The sequence below is a fragment of the Seriola aureovittata genome, chromosome 4 (genome assembly GCF_021018895.1).
Source record: "Seriola aureovittata isolate HTS-2021-v1 ecotype China chromosome 4, ASM2101889v1, whole genome shotgun sequence".
Taxonomy (NCBI): domain Eukaryota; kingdom Metazoa; phylum Chordata; class Actinopteri; order Carangiformes; family Carangidae; genus Seriola; species Seriola aureovittata.
In genome coordinates, this window is record NC_079367.1 from 15,675,312 (window position 1) to 15,702,203 (window position 26,892).

Below are 26,892 nucleotides of genomic sequence, written 5' to 3' on the forward strand. Positions count from 1 at the left end.
TAACAGTGACACACACAACCCTGCAAACACTAACAAAACAATATCACCAAAGAATGAAAAGTCATTTTTGTGCTCCTGAAGGTGGATTCACTGAAAGTGTTTAATACCTTGAGTTGAGTGTGGAGGCTTGGCTCTGTGCCTGGAGCGCTGATGAAGGCTGAGGTTGTGACGGCCTAGGGACTGGTGGGGTCTCCCCTACAGGTGGAGCCGTGATAGGGGGCAGGACAGGGCGCGAGGAGGGGATCATGTACTCCGACTCCTCCTCGCTGTCCCGTGCCTCCTCTCCTGTCACTGCCCTCAGGGCTTGAGACGGTCTGAGAACAACCAAGGAATATTTACGACAGAACTGGATTTATAAAACCTAAAACACTGAAGGTGTTTGAAATTAAATAAAATGATTTGTATGAATGTCTTTAACACATTGTGATCTGCAAGTGAGCTAAAATCATTGTCTTGTCAGACCTAAAGTCATAGTGAGTGCCAGTACAACGTACCTGCTTGCCAGTGAATAGATGGCGTTGGCTGAGGCTGAGGGCTTGACTTTGGGGTTGTCATAATCTTGACCGGCAGCAGCAAAATTCTGGAAAATACGCAGAAGTAGAAATATTAGAAACTTTAATGTGAAGAATATTTACACAATCAAAATCTAGACACCAAATACCAATCACGTTAAAGGGATTGTTCTACATCTTGAGAAATACGCTAACTTGGTTAAGTGCTAAAATGACAAGATTGACACGACTGTCATGTCAGTAAATATGAAGCTGGCTGTATTTAACTCTCAGCAAGAGAGTGAATAAGTGTATTTCCCAAAATGAACAACATGGATTTTACAAATAGTAATAGAAGTAACAAATACACGTTTATTTCATGTCCCTGTTGTAAATGTGATCAAACAGCAGTTGTGTGGTGTAGTGATCTGTCGGGAATGCCCTGCTAAGAACCAACGATAGCTCAAACCCACATACTGGATTCTTTCATTTATTTTTCTTGGACAATGACAACTAACTTGAATACTGTGTGCTTGTAACTGCAGCCAATGAATACACATCAAACCAAATGGTAGTTTAGTGTGTGGTGTTTTGTGGTTCCTCTGACCAGCTGGTGATCCAGACTGAGGGAGCTGTTGTTCTTCTGCGAGTCGGAGCGGGTGTCCAGAGCAGAGGGCAGCGCCAAGGGGAGGGAGTGTCGGTTGGAAAGTTCCCTGACACCTGCTCGAATGTCCCCTCCCAGACTAGACACTTGGGAGGACGAGGAAGATGAGGACGAGGATGATGAAGAGGAGGTGGGGGCCTTAGGAACAGGCCTAGAGTTCCAGTCAGCCAGGGGCCGGTTTGGAGGTGTAGGAGGGAGCTTATCTCGAGGGGGCTCCCCGGGAGTGCACGGTAAGGGCCGCCTCTGCAGTCGTCCATCGGGGGCTGTCCCAGCTGTGTGCGGCCGGTCAGGAGGAGGAGGAGGGGGAAGATCCCTCAGTGCTGGGGGGAGGGGAAGAGGCTTGTCTTTGTGGTGAGATGCTGCCTGAAGGGGAGAAACAGAGATTGAGGGAGCCCATTTAGACTACATATAATATTGATGTGAAATCCAAGAAAACTCTGTGCTGTCAGAAATAATCCATTTAGCAAAAAGGCCGTGGTGTAGGCATTCGTCATCATAATCAACCATATACATCATCTAGATGAATAACACAAAGGTAAAATGTTTCTCAGCTGCAGACACTTTCAGATTCCTATCTACAGTTTCCATTTATCTACACTTTAAGCATAAATGTATGTGTATGTAGTAATATGAAAGCGTCAGAGAGTGGAAATACACCCTAAAATGAGCCATATGCAGAATGTTAAATACATCGATTACTGTAACCGTCATTTCAACACCTTACTTGTGTTAATGGGGTAATAGGAGTAAGTGTAATTTCAATAACAGAGCTGGTTTACATGTTAAATTATTCTTAAATTTTAGTCTAGGTTTTGCTCTCTGCATCAACTTTGCTAAAGCAACCAAATTCTGGGACAACACTGAAATGTTATAACAAACATCACAAGCTTGCATTAAAATCATGTTTCACTTCCATCTCTGTATAAAAACAAATACCAACAAAGTCCCTCCATTCTCCTATGACAGTATCATTTCCTGTTTACTTGCAGGCTATGACACACATTTCCAGATAAACTGGACAATCAAACCCCATTGAAGATGTTGTGTGAATGAACTTTTATTGTAATAATCTAAACTTGATTGTGTATTTTCAGTTACCTTTGTGGTGACCCCCGGACTGGAGGCGCCGGGGGGATTGGGAGGTCTGTGTGGTAGCAGGTCTAGTCTGGGTGGCACAGGGGGAAGAGAGGACTGAGGAGCCATGGACATGGGTGATGGGGGGCGCTCCACCTGGATCACATTTACAACAGCAGAGCACAACACGTGATTAAATTCTGCTACATGGGAAACATTTTTACACAATCAGCTTTTGCTCTGTACATGATACACATCATGATGCTGCTGCCAATCCAAACTGCAGATAGTATTACCCACCCACATTGTTTTCTAATGTAAGCCTAGTCGTGTTGCGTATGGATTAAAGGGAATACACAACACTATAGTTCTCATCGTATTTCTTTGAATGGTCTGAGGTTATCTCTGTCTAGAGCAGGATGACAGTGCTGAAAATGTTATGATTTCTTTTCTAATCATATCACATAATGCCATGCAATAAAATTATTTTATTTTGTGTGGGGCATTTTAGTTAAGTTCTCATTTTTCATGTTCCATGTTCCAATTTTGATATTTTGATGAATTGTACAGACTGACACTGTAATGAATGAAATGTCAGTAGAACAGTAACTAGGCCTCTAAATTTTACTGCACCCTCCAATGGCAGAGCCGTATTTTGCTCAGTTTTTCCAAAGAAAAAAAAAAAAAAGAATCCAAAACATGTTTTGTTTAACATGAAACCCTTCAAACTAACACAAATCAACACAAAATATTTATGAAGTACAGCCAAATACTTCAGAGCATACAAGTACATTTAAAGAAATAGACAAGGATGAGACGAAGGCTGGGTCAGCAATCAAAGCCAAAATTCCAGGGACCACATCAAAGTGTGTGTGATCTGAGGTATTCGCCTACTCTATAAGCAGACTAATGCACACAGAGCTTCTCTGAGGCACATAAAAGATGTAGGATAGGAGAATGCCCCACATATCAAATACTGAGAAGCACAAAAAGCTGCTACCTTGGCACCATGAAAGATGGAGATGAAAGACTTTAGATATGAGCCGTGAGCTTGAAGCACACGAAAAGTGAAAAAGGAAAAAGCAGGGAGTGTTTCATCTGTATAGAGATGGGTCTCTCAGAAACACAGAGAAGAGAAGAGGACAGTAGAAACCCATGAGGTGCACCCAGGGTTATCAAACCAACTAAGCCAAGACCCTCAATGTTTTATCAGTGGGAAATACTAAAACAGGGTGTGCCCAGTGCCATGACTGGAAACTTTGAGCAAACTGGGATAACTTTAGTGGAATTAAGTCAAGGTCTTTCCACAATCTTACCTTTGTACAGGCAAGTTTGCTCATCATGAGGTGGGGGTCTTCAAGTCTGTCGTCATCATCATCGTCATAGCTGGGTGACGGAGCACCCTCAGCCCCAAATGTGCCCCTGCAGGAGCCCCCGCTGTTGTCCTTGGGGTCAAAAGGATCCACAACAATGGGCTCTGTACCCTTAATCTCACAGCGACAGAAGGGACATCCCGTTCCCTGACCCTCTGACTCCTGTAACACAAGCAGAAAGGCAGATGTAATGGCACACAGAGATGACAGGAGGTGATGTGCTATTATATGCCTGTTACGGCTGTACAGAAAAAACACTGCAACAGTGATATTCTCCTCTCAACAGGTATGAGTTATGACACTTAACATGGAGCAACCAACCCACAGAAAACCTTTCCCATCCACCCACTCTCGTACCTGCCAAGCAGTCAGACACGAGGTGCACATGAGATGACCACAGGGCTCAATCTTCACATCCTTGTCATTCTCGGCACAGATCTTACACAGCTGGAAAGTGGAGCCCATCTCACAGTACAGCTCATATTGCTCCTGAGGGGGGAAAAGAATGAGACAACTATGAGCTCTCAGTTCCTAAACACAGGGTAACATCATACGGCACTAACATCACCTGAGATCATTTTGAAAGAGCCTAGAAGCATCTGGAGCAAAGTCAAAATGCGGGGGCGTGTTTTTAGTTTCAGTCCTGTGCTCACACAAAATGAGTCTGTTCATGAACACCTTTACCAAACTCTGAGCAGATATGCAAGCCAAACAAGACGGAGACTGGATACACCAGAGTGGATATTCTTTAACAATACTTCCAAATTCAGAATTATGTATCTTGCTTATTTAACATGTTGAGCCCAATGTTCAGTGTCCTGACAGTATGAAATACTGCAGGACAGATATGCATTTCCTGCAATGCTTAACAATGCCTACACTGAAAGAGGACCAATTTCCTTTAACTATAAAACATAAACTTTGAAATGTCAATTTATTTGTAACTGTATTTGAAAGTTTAAAATAAGATAGATCTGTTCCTCTGGGATCAGTTCTCATGTCTTTTACTTCTCCTTCTGGTTGTGCACTGCACCGTCGCATATTTTTTTTCAACTGAGATATTTCTTGGACTGTGTGTCAACCAAAAAAGGCCAGAAATTGAATTACAAAATTACAATAAAATGCAAAAGACAAACAAGAAAGTATGAGATATAAATGACTGAGGATGCAGTCTGAGAAGCCCATTGCTCTGACCTGTGTGACTTTGATGTGGTCTTGAGGCGAAGGCTCACACAGTCCTGTCAGGTCAGGGTTTTGGGTCCGGCCGTCAGGGAATAAATAGCTGGAGAAGCAGAGGCACATAAACTTAGAGGGTACGCACAGAGGTTCCCTTGAAGTATCCTTGGGTATTTCCACAGGCATTTTCCTTTTAAATTTATCATCATCATTAGTTAGTATGATTATAATGCATGTATACCTAACAGGCTGCGGTAACGAAAACATCTGTTCAATCCATTCATTCAATCTGGCAACATGTTTTAATATCACCACCAATATGGTGCATGTACAGTATGTGACTAATTTACAAATGGGTCAGATGCTGTAATTACCATTTGACAAATGTTTTGTAGATGCAGGCGATATACTGTAAAGGCTTTCCCAGTTTAAATAAGCACTTGATTACAGGTTGGGGCAGGCCAACCATAGCTTTCATTAAACAAAGGAATCAACGCTGGCATAAAAAGATGAGTTTCACGCCAGCCAGCTAAAAACCACTGACTGAGCTGCACTTAGAAACCAACAGTTCTATTCTGGTTATGATAACACTGGAATGATGGGAACAAGCAATATGATATGGCTGGATTGGTTTAAAGCTGAAAGGCAGATTCAGTCGTGGGATGCAAAACAGAGCTCCATAGCATGCAGTGATGCATGCTTTGTGGGAAGGGAAGAGGAGAAAGAAGGGGAAATGATAGAAAAAGAGTCCTACATATGACAGGAAGTTTGACTTTTAAATCATTTATTAAAACTGCATCAAATGAAGACCAAGACCCAGCCAAAAAATGGCAGATCAGAAGTCTAGATGTAACCCCCCCAAGACAATAACGGATATGACTATGCCAAACAAAATGCCAGTGGACTTACAATCCTTCCCTGAAGCCATCTATGAGGGCCTGGAAGAGGGGTTTATTGTGGGGAATGGTTTGGAGTATGTTTCCATCTGCTGTCACATATCCGATTGCCCACTGACCCAGCCGTGTGCAACTCAGGCGGAAGATGTAACTGGGGAGAGAGACATGAGAAATAAGAAATACTGAAGTAGTGTCAAAGGGTTCCAATTTGTTACACTGAAAAAAAAAAGAAGTGATCAAATAGTTAGGACTGCAAATATGTTCGACAAACTATGCACATGAAGAAACATGTTCTTCAAGTTTGCACATCATTTTTTATGAAATAAATTAAGTATGTGTAAGTATGTAGGCTGATCTATGCATGGAATTAGCCCGTTGGCAATTTAAACTAATGTCTGATCACTGAAAAAGGTCTGAACATACTTCACATGAAAAGTTCAAAAAGATAAGATGTCCCGTCCAAAGATAAGCAAGCACATAAAAGTAAATGCCATCAAATGTATTCTACATACATGCTATATACATAAAAATACATGAACCACAAAACAATTAGGTTATATGTTGTACATTACATGTATATTACACGAATTAATGTGTATATATATATATATATATATATATATATATATATATATATATATATATATATATATATATATATATATAAAAAAACAGCTACAGTTATATCATCATAGTTATCACTCAACCTGGGTTGCATAAGAACAAAAAATTAAAACATCACTGCTCATTAAAGCATAAATTCCACAGTAAATAGCCAAGATCAACCAAATGCATGGTGTGGTGCACAATGGGACTGAGGGGACTTAGTTGCCCCTTGCTGCAGTGCAAAAGTAAGTGTGGCTATGAGAGCCACATGAGTCTGACAAGAAAATGAGCCACTCACCACAGGATCGAACATTTCCTGGCTGCTTGCTTCAATGTACAAGTTTCACAGATTTGTACAGGAAATGACCAAATTAAAAATAAGCTCTAGGGGGTATTGAGTATCTGTGCAAAGCAGCCCGTCTTTGTAAGTACTCCAGCTGAGGGTGGAGACTACGTGATTTAGGTAGGCCAGAAAAAACAAGAGTAGCCCATTAATTGATCGTAGATGACACAAATGCATGTATTAGGATTTCCTGACAGGGCAGGACTGAGTTTAGCAATACTGCACAAGTGGAGAAAAGGATTCTTGGTGATGGCCTTGATGTTTAGTTTTGAAGTGGAACGAGTGCTTTACCCATAATACAAACAGATCAGTCCTGACAGTAAGCTGTAATTTATAAAATGCTGCACTCAAACGGGCCAATAACTGCTCAGATGTCAACGTGGCCCTACACAGGCCCGGCCTAAACAGTGACATCAGCTTTCAGTGTACAATCAGACCATTGATGCTAGGTACCAGTGCCACGCTGCCCTGGGTCCTTTGCACACAAGCCCTCACAGACACACACACACGCACGCACGCACGCACGCACGCACGCACGCACGCACGCACGCACAAATGGAATGTGAGACCAAGACTGAACTTGTGCCCTGTCTGCCATTGTATTGATGCAAAGCCAAAATTTGCATTTATGTGCATCTGTGTTTGCATGCAAAGTGAAAGCACGAGTCACTCATGTAACAACAATACTACACGCTCACACAAACACAGACATTAACATACACGTATATTATCTCCCAAGCAGGGATGAAAATAGGTCTTGAGAGCTACAGTAAACCCACAACCGTACTGTTGCCTGTGGAAACACATGAACATGGTCACATGTGTGTCATTAAGTTGTGTTACTCACACTGCCCTAAACGTATGCTACTAAAACGTCAATGTGAGTTGACTGTGAGGGCCATGTGAATTCAGATATGTACTGTGCTCAAAAATGTGCAGTTATGACTGTATCACTGCAGTCACATCAAGAAGCACCTAATGAGACCCCATCTTGTGTTCAGACATGAGGTTGATTTAGGTTGCATTGTAGGTTGTGTGTACATGTGCATACATGTGTTTACATGTCTCACCTGCCAGGCTTGTGGATGAACTTCTGCAGCCGTGCTTTGACCTCATCGTAGGTGAGGAAGGCCATGTACCCCGGGTGAGTAACTGCTAAGCTGTTCCAGTTCCGCAGCAGGGACGACCAAGGCTACACACACACACACGCACACGCAGAAACACACACACACACACACACACACACACAATCATACAAACAAGAAAAAGAGAGAACAGAGTGACTCATCTGATGTGTGAGGGCATTGACACAGCAATAACAGTACAAGTAGAGTGATGGAGAAATATATCATGGTTGAAGATGAAAAAACTGTTTACTGAAGTGTGATTTACAAAGGCCATTTCAATCTGGGTCAAGCAATGTAAAACAGTCCTTTAAGCTTAATTTGCAACACTTAAGTCAGCATGCAACTCGTTTGATACCATCTGGAGCCGCAGAATGAGGAGGATGAAATGAACATGAGCAGACTGCTTCCCACACTATATATACAGCAGGTATGAGACAACTTTACAGGTGTTTCTTTCTTTAATGACTACTTGACCCAAATCAAGTCAAGCCAGCCTAACAGTAAGGGTTGAAGATTGAAGCAAAAAATATATAATAATTCATAGCGCTCTATAGCACGCTGATGGGAGTGCGGTAGTGAGTAGGAGGTTCCGCAATTGCTCTCACCAGTCGGTCTTGTGTGTGAAAGGAAGTAGATTTAACGCAACACTGAAAATGAGCTGCAGAGGTCACAGCAAAAGTTAAAGCTACACAACGATTAATACGTAATTTGGCTAAATGACAAAAAAGGGATTGTCCTATCAATTTGTCTCTTTGCGGTATTTGCCCAAATTAAAATTAGACTTTTTACACACAGGAAGTGACAAGTCAAAACTGTCTCCTCTGCTGGACTCGGTGTTAGATCTATTGTATCTATTTTCTCTTATTCCCTTTAGTGTAATGTGATCACCAACTGGCTGCATTAGTAAACAAAAGTGTGCTCAGTAATGTAATATCCAGTGAGTGTACATTTATTTTTTAGTCACCTCTTTGCCATTTGGACATCAATTCAACCTAGATCGACTTTACACTTAACTGAGCACAGCAAGCAAACTTTGCTTAATATATTGGTTTATAATCATCACCACATCACTCAGCCTAAAGATACGGCAAGAAATAACACATTTCAAGTGCTCTTAATGTAATAAAAACACAGCATAATCACCCCCAGTCTACTGCATATCAAGGACAAAGCTTAAAATGGCCTCAGGCTCACTTCCTCTTCTGGGTTTGAGGACATTTAGAGGAGGACTTCACTTCTGTATGAGGGAGTGTCATAGGAAATGTCTGTAATCTGTTTAGTTTTCATTAAGCCTGTCGGTACCCTGCACCATGCAAGTAGCCTGGGATAATGTCACGGAGGAAATAAACAACATACACTAATGCATATGAAATATGATGCAAGAGGTTTTAGGTAATGTAAATTAGAACTGTGTCTGTGATTAGGTTTAGATATGAGATGTGATAAAATTTCAACAGATTTCATTTGGTGCTGTGTTAATTACAATGCTGATACAAAATGCTTGCACTACATACTATAGATAAGCTCTGAAGATGATTCCTGATAAACCCACCCTCTGCCCTCCCCTTCCTCTATCCTTTGTAGTTTTTCTTTTTATGCATGCTCCTTTCTCTCGCTGCTTCATTCTATGTTGATGAAAAAGAAAACAATAAATGTGCTTTTTCCTGCTGCCTCATGTATATAATTGAAAAATATAAATGGTTGGCTACATTTAGCCCTTTACCTCACCACAACTCCCAGTGCATGAGCAGTGTGCTGCTAGTGTGGTCTATCTATTACAAAGTTGAGTCAGTGTTTGGCATAGTAAAACAACTCATAAACTGTCAATGTAAGTGCATGCTTAGTTAGATTCCCGTCTAGGGATTTATTCCACTAATTTTCATTCTTGCTGTTTATTATTCATCTAGCAGTAAGACAGTACAACCTGAGGGGAGGACATATAATGAAGACTGTCCTTGAGGAGGATCTCAGTGTGATTCTAGGTGGAAAAAAACACTGACTGGGCCTTGTAAAGCAGCAACAGCTGCCCCTTAAAAAGGACAAAATAATTACCAAACATCTCTATATGTACTGCGTGAGCAGAGAAGAGGAAGGTTTCAACTTCAGTCCCATCTGACAGTGTGAATATGTCAGCAGGCATCCTGCTAAAAAGTTGATAGCGTTAGCCAAAAAAAGATGTGGCAGATTAGTTTAAGTTCATTATGTGCTGCTCAAATTAAATTTGTTTCCTTTACCAAGGTTAACAGACTGCTGTATTAGTCTCTCTCTCTCCCTCTCTCTCTTTCTCTGTCTCTGTCTTCTCTGTCACTCTCTTCCTTTGTACATTTCTTATCTCAATAACTCACAAGGAAATGATAAGACAAGAAGAAAGGTGCAGTGTGTGTATGTGTGTTCCCTACCTGAAATAGCCTGGTGAAGATGTCAAACTCAAAGACAGAGATGTAGTCGTTGCAGGTGAGGTCTATGGTGGACTTCAGGGCCATGGCCTCCAGTCCGGAGCTGATGGGATGAAACTCATGAAGAGACTGACGGAACACCTTCCAAGGCACTATGGTCCTGTAAAACAGCAAACTGAAATAAAACAAACATCAAGACACCATAAATAATAAGTGTAGACTACCTGCATTCTGCCTTGTGGCGTTCCCAAGGTGCATAAAGGTGTGGTGACAGTCTTGATTTTAACTTAGTCTTACTTGGTGTGTTACATGATTGTTGTGTGCATCATGAGCACTTAAGTTAGTACACAGTAGCTCTTCTAAATACAGATATGAACCACATTTCCCGTCAGGACGTTGAATTCTAGTGATTCATACGTGATAAAGAGGAAATGCTATTTTCTGAACAGACTGTTTGTTGAGGGTTAATGGTCATGAAAGTTAAGGTGATGTGATGTTTTGATAAAAGAGCTGGCAGATTAATTTAAATGCACTCAGACCAACATTTGAAAAATACAGAACTAAGCTTTCCCATATGGTGGTCACATTCTTTGTTCAGTTCCTGCTATAGAGGTAAGATACATAAACCACACAGTTATCTGATGAATAGGGAAATTAATGTATCATTACGTAGTATTGGGAAAACCCAGCATTTAAAATGTCCTTGTAGTTCCACATGTCTCATTTATTTCTGTACTGTTTTCAGTTACAATTTCGACTTAGCTGTGTGCATTTGGGGACTGGTTAACTCAAATGTGTGTGATGATATATTACATGACTTCACACATTTACTTATCAACGATGCCATAAAAGAATGTAGTAGTCATCAGACCTTTTGGATACCCAACATGAGCCTCAGAAAAAATATTTATTGTCTGTAACTACTGTAAAAAAAAAAAAAAAAAAAAAAAAAAGAGCAAGGAGGCTGAAACTATTTCTCTCAGATGTCACTTATACATTCTCTTAATGTTGTAACTTCTAATTATGTGCTGAATTGAACTCATTTTCTTGGGAACATCCTGTAAGGGACCCCATAGGGCTCCAGGATTCCAGTGTGGAACCACTGGAGAAATATAATATTCTATTGTGTAAAGTAATATATAATTGGACTCACTTGTCCCCGAAGGCGCGCCTCCAGAACTCTGCGGCATCTGCCTTTGTGATGCGGAAGTTGTCACCCTGAAACAGACCATTGGGGAAGATGGCCTTCAGCTCAGCCAGCATGTGGCTGAAGATCAACGACAGTTTGGTGAGGTTCCGTCTGTGGGAGTCAAGAGTAGAGTGTGTGAGATTACACGTCTTTATCATTGCAATGTGGTTACAGCGTCATCATTTGAACTGTAATATTGAATAGACTTAATGTATTATTGATGGAATGTATCAATCCTAATCCTGGTGAGTTCTGATAACAATGATTAGTTTACAAGATAATAAGGGAATTTACACACACACATATATATTATATATATATATGCACACACACACACACATTTCAATATTCAAATGTAAATCAAACATGCAACTTTCTCAGGCAACTATAAATAGTAACCTGTTTAGCATTCTTGTTGGTTTTGCCATCTGTGGCAATGCAAAACAAAATCCAATGACTGTCAATGACAGAAAAAAAAGGAACTTCCTATTAATTCTTGCATGCAAGTATTACATGTTTAATACATTTATATATTATTTTACTTTAACATTTTCTTTCCAAAGCATATCTGATCTAAATAGTGCAGAGGCAACATTGAAATCCCTTGGTAGTTCACTGGCTGATAAACACACCCCTAGTAACAGTGGTGGGTGATGAAAATACGTGACGCAAAATGTGCAGAAGGAACACATCAGCAAATAGAAAAGACGACTCTACTGAAACATGGAGCCCTCTCTCCTTGTGCATGTTTTCTGATTACATCCATCTTCTCCCATTTACTTATTAGTTTCTTTCTTAATTAATCCAGTAGGAATTTTGTCCTCACACCAGTGCCATCTCAAATCTAACAATTCTCTGGAATATATCACTACTCATGTTCCACTGGTAGCTTGGGAAGATGATCAGACTGTGTCTTTGTCAACTACTTGCCACAAGTTTATTTTACCTCTATCAAGCTGATCAACATGACAAAGGAATACCAGTGTCCAGCTGTTGACTACCCTGTAGTCAGAACAGTTTGACCAAAGCTTAACTGTTGGCAGTCACTGGACATAAACATACCATATCAGAAAAAGGCAGATGAAACTGTTATCACCATAAAGTTAGATTTCTTGTGGTATATGATCATTTACTTAAAATAAGATAAAACAAAAGCAGTTGAGAACAATGCATGTAGGTCTGTGGCCACAACTGTCGGATAGATTGATGTGTTAAAGGTTGTAGATGTGATTGATGTTATGGAAGGTACTAGTTTCGCCCTGGTGTAGCACATTTTCAACGTGCAAGTGATTCAGTTTCATACTGGTCCGAGATAAAAAACCCCCAATGTGACAAGCAAGTAACATTAAATTTGTTTTCACTTATAAAGTTACTGAGGGAAACTCAAGTGATTCTTAAATTTAGTTCAGACACACACATGAGGAGGCAACGTGAATGCTTAGCCTTACCTCTCAAAAAACACGAGATTTGAGGGTAGACTGTAAACTTCCATAAGAATAACAGGTTACAGTTTGTAAAATATGCAGTAAGACGGATGGTAGTTAACAGAGGAGGGTTGAGGGTGGAAATAAAGACGTTTTACTCAAGGCCTGGTTTCTGCTTGGTGTTTTCTTCCACTGAAAATTGTCCTTAGCTGCTTCCACAATACAGAAATAGCCACAGGTCCATGGAGACAACATAGCAGTGTTCAAGGACACACACATACACAATCAGAGTGACCGTGATGTAGAGGCTAGTACATTTTAGTATACAGCTTTGGTTCCAGTCGCAAATGGGTGGTCGACAAGCGCAGAGAAGAGGAGAGGGCTAAAGAGTAGGAGAGCCAAATATAAGGAAGATGTGGAGAAGAGTATAATTGTGGAAGACAAAAGTGAGAGGGGATGATACAAAAAAAGGAGACTTCGAAATGAGAGAACGAAGCTGCACAATGTCACCATACCCCTGCACCCCATCACAGCGTTAGAAGTGTTATGCTGAGAAAGCCATGATTTACGAGGCAGCACAGAGCGAGATTGTGCTTGGCTGCTGGGCAGGGTGAATTGAGATGCACGAGAGAGACAGCAATGAAAGCGTGGCTACACTGCAGCTGCCCCACACTACACTACGCACCCTATGAGCGCAGAGAGGGGGGAGTGGAAAGAGTGAATGAGGAAGGACAGTGACTGAAGATAGATGAATAAGATTAGTGTACATTGAGAACCTGCCAAAATAGACCAGTGCTTGTTAGTATGATAGTTAACCTCAGAAGAACAGACACGAATCTGAAAGAGAAAATGCAATGCTCGCAAACTGCGATAAAGCGTTATATTTATACCCTCTCAGCAGTAAATGATCCTCAAACAGTGAACACTCTTATAGCTGGATGTCTAATCTTTCACTGCACTGCCCACTTTAAATCCACAGCAAAGACTTGAAGGCAGATGCATCGACCGTATGTCTTTGATGTCAGGGCTGTCCTCATCAGTGATGCAATGTGGAAAATGAGACCTTCAACTACTCCCCACATTTCCCTGAAGACCTCAGTCAGCCATAATCATGAACCCTTTCCAGTGTCATTTCAGGAAAAAGCAGGCATGTTTGACACTGCATTTCTGTGTGTTTTTTCTTCAGCAGCTATCATCTCAGCAGGGGGTTCTCCTGTGTTTCTCCTGCTTCCTGGCCCTACTGGCCTACTGAGCCTTAAAGCTGAAGCCTCATCCATTCTTTTGTCAAACTCTCTCTACCCTGTGCTTTTATTTAAGTTACAAGCCCCCCCTCCTGCTCTTTCATCTACAACATAATCATATGAGGACAGTACCCTGTTTCTCTTAAGTTTATGTGTGGAATTAATCTCTTCTCACTCAAAGCCTTCATTTCCACATCTAGGTTAGTTTGCCATTTTATGAATACACTTATCTACTCCCCTCATCTCTGAACGTGAAAGATTCATGGAGGCTATTTAAGACTTTAAGCTTATAAAGTCCTCTCTTCAAGCCCATCATTTCATTTCATTTCCAATTCACCCTAAAATGCAAATGATATCTTTGAAGAAGCTCACTTGGGGACACAATTTCTATGTGCACAATATGCCCTGAAATAACACGAATTGAAGACGCTAATGCTCGGGTCAATTTTACATGTATTGAAGAGCAACTGATTCAGGTGTGGTTGTTCCAACTCGTCTGATCCGATAACACGTAACGTATTGATAAACTTTACAGTTTATAGATTTTCTAGCCTTTATGGCACTGGTCACGTGATGCTACTCAGCCAATCTGTGTGACTCAAGTCAGATAGGGAGATACACATGGTGAGACGAGAAACGAGACAAGCTTTTAAATTTCTTTTTCCACATGTTGTCAAGTATGAACAGGGATGTTGACCTTTGACCACCAAATTCTAATCAGTTCATCCTTTAGTCCAAGTGAATGTTTGTGCCGCTGTAATGACACACAAAACTGTCTTGCAGCCCTGTTGTGTTTATACTCGCACTTTTGTAATCTGTTACTAACTATGATAGAGGAAAGGCTTTTGTAGAATAGGTTAGCTAGCTAAACAAAACCACAAGTTCAAAGTTTGTTGGTGGTCACGTCATATGAAGTCATATGACCGTGGTGTAGTTTGTTTATAAACTAGCAATAGATTTTACTAATGCCGATTGTATTTAGGTTTCAAGAATCATAGAGTGTGACATTTGTGAAGATTATCCTGCTGATAAAAATGTGTAAGTATCATAAACTCTTGTTTGTCACAGAGTTTATTTTCTGCAGTAATCCAAAAACCATTGGAAAAATCCTACTGGTTTTTTGTCAAGGGAACCAGGGTGATGCTAACTTCTGGGTTGGCCTACAATCCCTGAAGCACTCTGTAGAGTTCAACATTCAAAAACTCATCTCAGCTAATCTGCTTTATCAGGATTGAGTGGGTGTCATTTGATCAAATTTACAGTGCTGGCAACATAAGCAAACAACCACCATCACCCATTGATTTATAATATATTTATTGATATTGCTAAATGTTGATGCATGGAAATATGTGACATTACCTTTCGCTTCAGCTCAAGATTTTTTGGGACAGACGACCAAAAAGTTTGATATGCATCTGTCTAGGTTTCCGCTCACGCGATGAGTCTAACAGCAAACATAGAATGTGTGAATCCAAGGCAGAGAGAGTGGATGTGAAAGTGAACTCTGGTCTGACTGGCATCAGGCTTGCAGGGTGGTACAGCTGTCTCTGGCACAAGATTTGCCCAGTGAATGACACTTCATTGTGTACTTTTGTTTTTATGGCAGAGACAGCATTATCAAAGGCATAATTAGTATTATTTTGAAACTCTAAGTAAGATACAGGTTGAAATCTAATCTCGTATGTGGCAGAACAAGCTGATATCTGTTTTAGCATCTCCCCCTCTCACTCTGTCCTTGTCCCTCTCTACAATACCAGCTCTGTCCTACATGTGTGTGAGTGTGAGTGTGTGTGTGTGTGTGTGTGTATACTGAGCAGCAGCCAGTGCTCCAATAGCCTACCCCTACAACTGTTACTGCTATTTAAGATGCTATGCCAACCCTGACAAGTGGGATTCAGATGTACAGAGAATGATTTGGTGACCTAACTCTGGATTGTCATATGTCTATGGTGTTTTCTTTTTCCATCTCTCATCTATCATTCTTAACCACGACCACAGTAAAAAGCCAAACCTTTTTTCTGAACACTAGGTTTTTGTCCACCATCCCCCTCATGCTATAGATTGACCTCTGACCTTGCAGCTGGCTGCTCCCTTCCTGTTTCCTGCTGGCTGTGATAAAGTAGCGCAGCTAGCCAGCCAGCACCGCACTGCGCTGCGTTAATACACCGCAGCACAGCCAGCAAGGGTCAACCTTACAGAATGAGAGTCTGTCTGGATTGGCGGAGTCACAAGTAGCTGTAATATCATCATGCAGCTGTATTATCTTTTCTGCTGAAGGCTAAAAGGGTCATTCTGATCAGGCATGAACTGAGACCTGCAAAAATGCTACCAAAAGTTGTTGACAACAATTTATAAGATGAATTAAAACTAGATCAGGATCTCGAAGATAAGTATACTTGGAGACAAACAAAAAAACAATTCTTTTTCACTACCATTTTGGACCTCTGCAGTTCTATGGATTCCATTTTTATGCAATCAGAGGATTTTTAGGAAATCACTGAATTGATTGCAATAAATTACATAACGTTTGCAAAACTCCTTTGAAGAAATATGTGCACTAATGTAACTATCTGTCATATTTACACCACACAAAATCCAGTCTATCATCATGATATCTTTAAAAACATTAAAGCAGTTTTTCATCACTTTTTTTTCAGTGGATCACTTCCTTCACAAGTTGCATGTGAACAGGCTTCTACTACAGATAACATCCTGAGACTTCCATCAGTTAACACAAGAGTCACTTTTATTGTGCCAATTCAGTCATATGCAAAACACTCAGCACTGTGCCTCTCACAGGCTCTGTTCATGGTAGATAACAGGACAATTATCCCCAAAAATATGGCAAGATAACTTGCAAAAACACAGTATTATACCACAAGGCTAAGACATTTCTGACACTCTCACGTAAATTATTACCATTTTAAGAAAAGAGAAAAGCCATTACAACCCCATCCGGTGAAGCTCAAACCCACCCTTCCTGGAACCAAAGATTCATCACATAATCAGCAACTATATAGAGAATCGATCAATCATTCCAATTTTTAAGCATAAATGTCAAAATGTTGCTGCTTTTCTTGGTTTTACATTTTAGTAAATAGAATATCTTTCGCTTTTGGACTGTTGGGAGGACAAAAGATGACATTTGATGGCATGATTTTGGGATCTAGCAATTTGTACTGGCTACTTCTACGTGTTTTCTGGAGAAAAATTAAAAAAAATATATATTTTAAAATAAATGTAGTTGCTTTCTGCAAAACAGTGGATTATGTGTTGAAATTCTGTCTTACCATTTTGCTCAAGTCATCACTTTATAAATGTAACTCTCCGGAACTGGCTTCATTCCAGATCTTCATCAGGAAACAGCCATGGCAACTAACACACACACTTAAGCAATTATCCAACCACATTTTTACTGCTTCCCGACACAAACTCAAAAATATGATAACCCTAAATAAAAAAGGAACAGACATGCACCTGTGCAAAATCTAAATCAACTTTTTCAAATGTGTATTTTAATTTTTATTTCATTTCCCTCTCAAAACTGTAATCATAATTAGAGAGGCTTAAATTTAAGATTATTGTAACAGAGAAATAAAAGATAGCAAAACAACAGAAAACAGCTTAATCCTCTCAATACAGTTGAATGGCCATATCTTATTGCATATCAAAGCTCATTTATCTCTGTGTGGATAAACAGCAAATACTTGTTGTACCCTGAGGGGCAGAGAAGCTAGTGGGTTGCGTCATGCTAATCACCATAATCTAATACTGTGAGGACTACATGAGTCGGCTGCTCAGTGCACAACATAAATAACCATGACCCTCTGCTATTTGTGTGTCTGTATACATATATATCTGTACATAGAGCCGCAAGCTACAAGTGTAGGAAAATGTAATTGAAGCAGTAACACCCGCAGCCTCTTAAGTGTGAACTGTGTTTTCCATTCCCAGCACTGATAGCCCTTTAGCTGCTAGGCTAACCTTAATAGCTTCCCTTACTTTACTCCCAACTAAATCATAACAAACTAGCTAACCACCAAGACTCCCTGCTGTGACAATGCAGAGGCAAGCAAAACTTTTCCTTAATTAAACTGGGTTTGTACAGAGAGATGAGACACAAAGGCAGTGCACTCAGTTTGATTCACATCTAAAAGTGAATGCAGCCATGACCAGCAGTGGTGTGAAATATCACTGTGGTTGTTTTGGTTATGAGAACTACGCTACAATAACTTATTACGAGAATGAGACACTGCAGATAAAATTCAGTTCAGAGTAGGCATAACATCTAAACCTCATTTAAGTCAACCTGAGTTACATTAGGAGATCTCAGGGTGATATTTTGTAAAGTTCAGTTTAGTTGCAGATCAAAAGGATTTGATTCTTACTAATTTCTTTCCCGCAAAAGTGCACAAGTAAACAACAGATACGTGACTCAAACTTAGTTAGCAAAAGTGGGGGTTTCATTTCCATTGGAAAGAAAACACATTAATTATTTCACCTATTGCCACTTTCAATAAGTTGATAAGAGAGAACACAGCCTGTAGGGAAACAAAAGAGTTCTGGTTCAACCCAATCCTAGACCAGCAGTGAAACACATGAAGCAGACCACTCTCTGGGTACGATGTTAAAACCCTTTTTCTACCAGGCAATCAATAAAACAAAACTATCAGTTTAGTGGTACATATTTCCCATTGCTATACTATGTACGATATACACATGAAGTTGTCCATGTCTAAATGTAGCACCAAGTTTAATCTTTAATATCAAATAACCCAATAGTGTATATTTCTGTTTTAAAAACATATTGGAGTGGGAGTAACTAAACTTAGCTGAGCAGCTACTGATAATGAATGATATTCATGCAAACCTTCTCCTGTAATCAATTTGATCATTGTACACCGGTGTAATGCACCGCTGCATTTCCTCATGACTTCATCCAATACTACAAACAAAGCTTTCCTACAGTGTCATAGCCACAGTGATAAGATGGGTTTTCAGATAGTCAAAGTCAGGATCAGTGCTCTCAGAGATAAACGTTTGTTTCACATGGATGTCAGGTACATTTACAGAAAATAGGAAGTCATATTTTAGGACAGGGCTGTCTTGGTGAACCAAAATAGGAATGGGTGCAAATGACATTTGCAAATACCAGAGGTAGTGTACCGTACAATTACATGTTTTTCTTTGTCCACAAAGGCTTGACTACATCAATCACTGACAACACAGATTCACTTTACTGTAAACAGTCGCAGAATGCATCTCCTGTTGTGATCTTTTTTGTCCAGGTTTGATAACATTAACAAAATGTGGACTATGCAACAAAAAAAATGAACTTTAAAACTGACTAATATGCCCAAAACAAAAATGTACAGACAACCAGATGTTGTGACAAGAAGTAGGAACAGCAGCCAGAAATAATGTAGTTACATTGGACACAACAATGCTAATCACCTGTCCTGACCCAATGAAGAGAGGACCTCATGCAAAGTGTGCACGCTTCACCTCCACTATGCTTCAGATAAAGATGCAAAAACAGTTCTGGCCTTTTCTAAACAAGGAATTAAAATAAAAGTGACGTGTAATACACATAAACTAAAAATATGGATAAATCTTTGATGATAATAATAAACATTTTGGAATTTTTAATTTCATTATTTATTTGTACAAAGTATAAAGTAAAAAAGGGGAAAAACTCAACGCTCCATTGTTCAACAGTTTTTGTTGTGCACTCAAATCTCTACTTCACTGGCATGCACATTTTATAAAACAGGAACTACTGAAACATTCATAAAACAACTGAATGTTGTCATGAAAAATAAAGAGAAATGGATCAGCACCATTGTTGAGAGAGAGGCTCTTCATGGCACCTGCAACTGAAGCCTGAACAGTAGTTCAGCTGCAGGGAAGGCTGAATGAGTCAAAGCTTGAGGAAGTTGTTTCTACCAACCATTGTAATAATATCACTGAAGCATGTGTGGAATGCATTTCTCTACTGTGCAAAGGACTGGAGTAATATTCTGTCAGTGAAGAAAGGTAGGGATGATGGAAGCAAGTTAAGAAGCAGGGGTAAGCAGTGAAGTGTAGCGCTAAAAGATGTGTGGATTAAACTCTTAATTAACCATACCTAAGGGCTGCAACTAATAAATAATTTCATTATCAGTTAGTCTGCCTTTTGTCTCATTTAATTCACTGATCAGTTAATCATTTGGTTTTAAAAATGTCAGGAGTGAAAAATATCCATCAAAGATAATGATTTTACAATAATATAATACAGAAAACAGCAATAAATTCACATTCACAGCTCAGAAGCAGTAACGCCATGCAAAAATGTTACCATTAATATTAAATTTGCAGAAGTTCAACATTGCATCATGATAAATTTTAAGGCATTAGAATTTTGATCAGAGAACTTATTTGTTTATCTAGCTGTTCTCAGCCAGTTCTAGACTGTTTTATCCTGAACCTAAAATTCAGGATGTGAAAATGTAGACACTACACTGCGCTCAGTGAAGCATGCTTATAGGGCTTTAAAACAAAAGCCAACAGCCATGCCTTTCACAAGAAACAGCTTAGGTGTGTAAAGATAAGATATGAGACAAATTAGACCATAAGAGATATACACCCTTACTACAAATACCATTTGCATCATATTATTAGCCTTTGAGTTTATGACTTTCTGCAGTGTGGGCTGTCCCACAGTGCAAATGCATCACCCTGCAGATATATAAGCCCACCACTTCCTGTGACCAGCTGGACCTATCAACGGTGGTCAGGATGCAATGACAGCTTAGCTCAGGAAGATGATCAAACAGACTCACAGAGAGGTCAAAGCCATATCCGGTTAGAACCATGGAGGAGGGGGGTTAAAGGGCTTTTCTCAGGACACATTGATCAACCGTTCTACTGTATTACTCTGCTCAGACACTCTGTGCAATGTTTAACATACAGGTTTTGTATTGGACCATGAGTAAATTCATAAGACAAAGCAGCTGTGTTAAAACCAATAAGAAGCTCAGAAGAACAGGACTAATTTCTCAACACAGAACAATTAACCAAACCTAATTAGCAAACCTTTTCATCAAGAGACCACATTCACAACTCACTAGTCGATTCAGTTAATGCAGAGGTCAAACACAATCTTGCATTGAACAACCATCCATCTCTACTATGTGGCTTATAGAGTAGTAGACAAGTGAGCCAGCCATAACTAAATGCCTGCCAGCATTTAGTGTGTGCCATGTGAAAATGTCTAGAGCTGGACTGATTTTTTTTTCTTCATCATATATGATAAATAGAGTATCTTTGGATTCTGGACGATGGGTTAGACAAAACATCACCTTTGACTCTGGAAAACTGCAAAACATTTATAGACCACAGAAACAGTAAAAAAAAAAAAAAAAAAAAAAAAAAAAAAAAAAAAATTTAATTTGATTGGAGTTATAATAATTATTCAAATCAAGTTACTTAACTGGAAGATTATTTAGTAATGAAAATAATTGTTTGATGTATCCCTTCAAACGTGATCATTTTCATTGGTGATTAAGCTGCTGTTATTTTGTAAAAATGACAGAAAATTGTAAAAAACAAAAAAAAACACATTATCTTCAAATGACATGTTATGTCTAACTAATAGTTCAAAACCTGAATATATTCGGTTAACAGTGATATGAAACTGACAAAAGCAGAAAATACTCACACTTTTGTGTGAAAATGTTGATCAACTAATCAATGAATCCATTAATTGTTTCAGTTAGAGCTCTGGCCTAACTAAAGTGAACAATTTTACAGGGTAAATTGGTTTAGATTTTAACCTCTTTTTGAGATTACTCACTCTATTCTCAGAATAGGCAATGCTTTGGTGATGAGTAAAAAAAGTGTTGATTAAAACTAACTCATTCCTGTGTGGGTCTTCACCAGCTCTGAGGCCAGAAAGTGTCTCGCCTGTGCTGTGTAAGCCAGAAGAGGAAGTAAGTGAAGCAAACAAGAAGGAAGTGCTGACTGTGTTGTGTTGATTCTGACTGAATATGGGCTGTCAGTGTTAATAATTAAATCTTGCTCACAATAGTCACTTTCATATGCACTCTTCTTCCTCTCGCTCTCTTTAAGTTTGTAAAAACACAGTAAATACATTACACCTTATGCCCACACAACCAGGCTGCTACTAAAGTCAAGACCAAGCTTTTAATTGTTGCTCAACAAAAAAAAACCCTGGGTTATATTGCACTACCTCAACTCTACTTCATTCCTCAAGCTAAACAATCTGTGTGATTCATATGGGAGAGGGGGGCTAGATAAATAGAGGCTCTAAATCTCTGGGGAAGACCATGTGGAGAAGTCTGTATGACATCACAATATAGCATATACACCCACGCTGTATTCAGGGCTCTCATGACACACTCGGATCTTTCACTCTGACTTTAAAATAGCCATTTATCTTAATTTAAGTGAATAATTATCAAGTACTGATACTGATTGAAGTCACAGTGATGGAAATAATAAGTGTCAGTAGTCTCACATTTTAATTCAGGCTGAAGTGAAGAACACAGTGAAAGCAGTGTTCTATCAAACTATTCTTTCTGCATTCAGGCAGATTATCTTTATCCTTACAGTTGAACTTTTCCGTCTAAGCCATGTGCTGAGCTCAGCTGCAGCCTAACCACATACTAGTCTCTCTAGTGGCTCAACGTCATTGGTTGATTCTATAGCATTCTTAAGTGGGCCTAATACCCATTGGTTAGTGTCACTGCCACTGCCTTCTCCACACAGACAAAAGCAGTCTTTGTGTGTAATGTCTGGCTACTCTGTGTGTGTGTGTGTGTGTGTGTGTGTGTGTGTGTGTGTGTGTGTGCATATGTTTCCTCTGCTTTAACCAAGACTTTGTTACTGCACAGCCTCATGGTGCAATGAAGTGATGATGAAAATGAGTTTCACAGAAAATATGGTTAAAATGGATTTAAAAAAAACTTTATCGTGGTAGATACAGGGGGTGATGAGATATATGCTTCCTCTTCTTTCAGGTTACCTTAGTAGTGTTTTTCTGTCTGCAAGATTACTGTCATGGTAACTGAGAAAGAACAGTCACACTGAGGAACTTAGCAACAACACAAGGAGGTATTACTTAAAACTGGCTAGATAAAACTATGAACTAATTTTGTCATTCAGGTTAAACAAAAAGAACTGTAGGCTTTTCAACATTTTTTTGAAAAGACTTGAGATAAATATCCATGTCATGAAATCAGTCTGTAAGAGGACACACATTAACACCAGAAAGTGTTAATCCACAGAGGACTATTTTGTGAGCTAATCTACTGCATGCTGACTCTTGTATTGTCGCAAAGTTGAGGCTCTAGTGCTTTAAAAAACTAGAGGTCAACCATCTTCTTCAATGATTTGCCCCCATAGGTAAACTCCCTGGTCATATTTGGCCGTGATCACTCTTATTTTGGTTGCTCGACCAGCTGATGATGAAATTTCACGTTTCATTAATATTCACAACAACAAGTAAAACCAGCGCAATTTATACTTTCCATACTGTGTCATGCTGACTGGGGCTATTAAGAAACAAAAACCCCCCTGCCACAAACCCACAAACAAATACATGTACGCATGCACAGTGATGTCACCATCTACCAGTCCTAGGCCGTTTGCTTGTGTGTGTGTAACAGCTGGCCAATTCACTTGAGAGGAGTGGCATATAATGATGAGCTAAACCCACCTACCTCTCCTAATGGAAAGTCTTTTACTAACTTCTTTGCCAAAGGCAGCAGAAATGAACATAAGTACCAAAATTGAGTTAAAGAAAGTGAAAGTTTCCAAATGCCCATGGTGAAGTGAATGTAATAAGCCAAGCTATACAGTTACTTGTTAATTCTGTTCGGCTATGCATTAACACAGCTGTGCAGCCTATTCCGTACACTGTCCTAATACCTACATATTTCACATTAATTACTCAGGCTGGATGTGTAATTAAACAATTAGTTTCACACACATTTAGAACGACTGTGTACAGGATAACTGACATCTGTTGGGAATAATCCCAAAACCTGTGTAAAGATTGATTGAGAGTTTTTTTTTGAGAAATTAAATATTTATTATATGTATAATTTATATACATAAATATATAAATTTACAATAATATAAATTTTAAGCATAGCCCTGTTATGTCAGCATTCCATTAACACCCAAATGACTCCAAACTGGTCTCATTCGTTTGTACATAACTTGTGCACATTTGTGCAGGCAAAACAAAACCTGTGCTTCATTATTTCTTAAATCACTGCAATTTATTTAGCTGACGTGTAATGCTCATAACTTGAGAATCAATGAAGCAGAAAGGTTTGTTTTGCTTGCACAAGCGATGGCCAAACAAATGAGTCACCACTTTGGAGTCACTTGGACGTTAATTGGGTGCTGACGCCTACGCTTAAAACTTTAATCATATGGGGGTGCCAACTTCAAGAAGTAGAAATTTAGAGTAAACTGGTTCAATTTAGTCTTGTACACTTATCCTGCTAGTCAAAGTATACTTGAATTTTCAGATGAGTCTGTAAGACTGGCCCATTATAATATATCATTTCAGCAACATCATTGCAATTTGAACATGCACAATAGTCATATCACTGGATGTGCAGTGTCAAGTAGGACAAATGAACTCAAACATGTCAATGTCAATGCAGGCCTAATCTATACCTATAATATATATATATACCTATAATATATATATAATATATATATATATAATATATATATATATATTATAGGTATATATATATATTATAGGTATATATATATATATATATATATATATATATATAGGTATATATATATATATATATATATATATATACCTATAATATATATATATACCTATAATATATATATATATATATATATATATATACCTATAATATATATATATATATATATATATATATATATATACACCTATAATATATATATATATAGGTATATAGGTATATATGTATATTCCAAAGACCACATGGTAGCTCAAATAACTAAGCTGAGTAAACTGCTTTTGATCAGGTTTGTTAAGGATGTCACTGAAAAAAAATATATACATTAAATGAAGAAAAAAAATTAAGTAATTACACTTGTCACATGAATGAACCCAATTTTAGGTTCTTATTTTGTTATAAACTTCTACCCTCAGGCAATAGTTTCTGTCCACCCATTTCCACATCCGCTCAGTGTCATTGTCCAACAAACCAATCTAAAAGCTCCTGCAGAGCAGCAACTAGCAGCAGCCAGACATAAAGTGTGGACCGTCTGGACAACACAAAGGGTTTTTAAAAATCATTTGCACGTCATCTTGTTCAGTGCCAGCAAGAGAAACAACTGATCCAGGGGCAATTCTGGAGAAAGCCCTTACTGGGATGGTATTTAATACTGGCTCACATCTTGTATGAAACACTCCCAAGCTACAGAAACATAATGAAGGCTGTCACACTATTTCATTAAATGCTGTTCATGATTCCTGTTTCAACTATGATTGAAAGCATTTGCTCAAAGCATACGGTGAAATAAAGGGCATCTGTAGGGATATAGACAAGGAAATAAGAACAGCTCCATCCAGCAGCTAGTCTAGACCTCATTAACATTAACACAACAGTAACTTAAAAAGCTCCATTTTGTCTTGGGGTCTTCTGTGGTATCTTTTGTCTTCAAAAATATGCCCTTTCTTATTTGCTGTTTTTTTTTAAACAAGGGAAACAAGAGGAACATCTTATACGCTTACACAAGTCTCTCCACACATTAAAACAGAAAGCTACTTATTTTTAATACAGACTGTACACTTGTAGCTGTTTTCAGTGGGACAGATAAAGATTACTAAACGCAAGAGGAAAGAAAGACAGAAAAGGAGGAAATGTGCGATTTCAAGAAAGAAAGCACAACAGTAAGACAGCTAAGAAAAGAGAAAATGTTCAAGTAGATGGTAAAGATAGTAAGGCACAAAAACAAAGTGACATGCAGTCAGGCAGCTGTAGATTAAGCGCCATTCTGACCACATAGGCTCACATGCTCAAACCACAACACCTCTCTCCTCTTGTTTTCATACATCTTGAGCTACAACCACCCTGGGGGTTAGGAATGAGTGCAGTTGTTCACTCTCTGCCTGTGCAGTCATAGTTATTAAGAATGAACTGCTGTATTATGAAGATTTCACACCTCCAATTCACCTGTATGAGACCATTTCATTAAGGGAAATCAACTCAACGGCTCAGGAAGAGAACAGGGAAACCAAATTGCGCCATTCTTCACATCAGTCACATGTAGAATCATATCTACTCAATTAACATTAAGCTCGATGCCACAGTTTTTATCCACTTGACTCACCTGGGTTGTGAGTTCTCTTCATACATGCGTTCTTTGCCCTCCTTGAACAAGCTGATGGTCTGCTTGGTCTTCTTGGTTAGGTTCTCCATGAAAACCCGGAAGTACTCGTTGTCCCCCAAAGTTTCCATTTTGCCTTCGTAGCGAGACAAGATGGTGCGCAGGTGCTGGTAGGTGTCTGGCAGCAGATCCAGGATGTAAGGGGGGCTGTTCTTCAGAGCCAATTTGGGGTTTTGGCATAGGCGCACCACCTGCAGAAAGGGAAGATGTGAGTGAGGAGACAAGATACAGTTACAGACAAGAGGTGGGTGCACGAGGGAAGGCAGATGAGAGAAAAGCAAGACAGATGTGTAAGAAAGAAAGTGGTGAGAGAAGGGTTAAAGGAAAGCGACAGAGAAAAAAAATCTGAGAATTGTCTTAAGTGTCACTATGCGTTTTCATTCTGTACGCTAGTAAGACAGAGCTTTGCATGATATAGCTCTTTTCCGTATTAAACCACTTATCGTCAGTGCAGAATATTGTCTGTGAGCCCTGATAG

At 39.2% G+C, this 26,892-nt stretch overlaps 1 protein-coding gene across 2 annotated transcripts in view; it reads right to left on the reverse strand.

Annotated features, from left to right (window-relative positions):
- Positions 1-26,892, reverse strand: part of cbl (Cbl proto-oncogene, E3 ubiquitin protein ligase) — a 39,674-nt gene that overhangs the window by 6,493 nt on the left and 6,289 nt on the right. Inside the window, exons 2-13 of one of the 2 annotated variants that reach the window (XM_056374840.1) lie at positions 26,358-26,605; positions 11,300-11,446; positions 10,150-10,306; positions 7,694-7,815; positions 5,688-5,825; positions 4,797-4,884; positions 3,960-4,091; positions 3,546-3,764; positions 2,254-2,385; positions 1,099-1,518; positions 495-580; positions 108-314 (exon numbers count right to left, since the gene is read on the reverse strand). In XM_056374840.1, the coding sequence (XP_056230815.1) occupies positions 108-314; positions 495-580; positions 1,099-1,518; positions 2,254-2,385; positions 3,546-3,764; positions 3,960-4,091; positions 4,797-4,884; positions 5,688-5,825; positions 7,694-7,815; positions 10,150-10,306; positions 11,300-11,446; positions 26,358-26,605 (2,096 nt within the window). Of the gene's footprint in view, positions 1-107; positions 315-494; positions 581-1,098; positions 1,519-2,253; positions 2,386-3,545; positions 3,765-3,959; positions 4,092-4,796; positions 4,885-5,687; positions 5,826-7,693; positions 7,816-10,149; positions 10,322-11,299; positions 11,447-26,357; positions 26,606-26,892 lie in introns of both variants that reach the window. The other variant, XM_056374839.1, reaches the window with a different exon arrangement.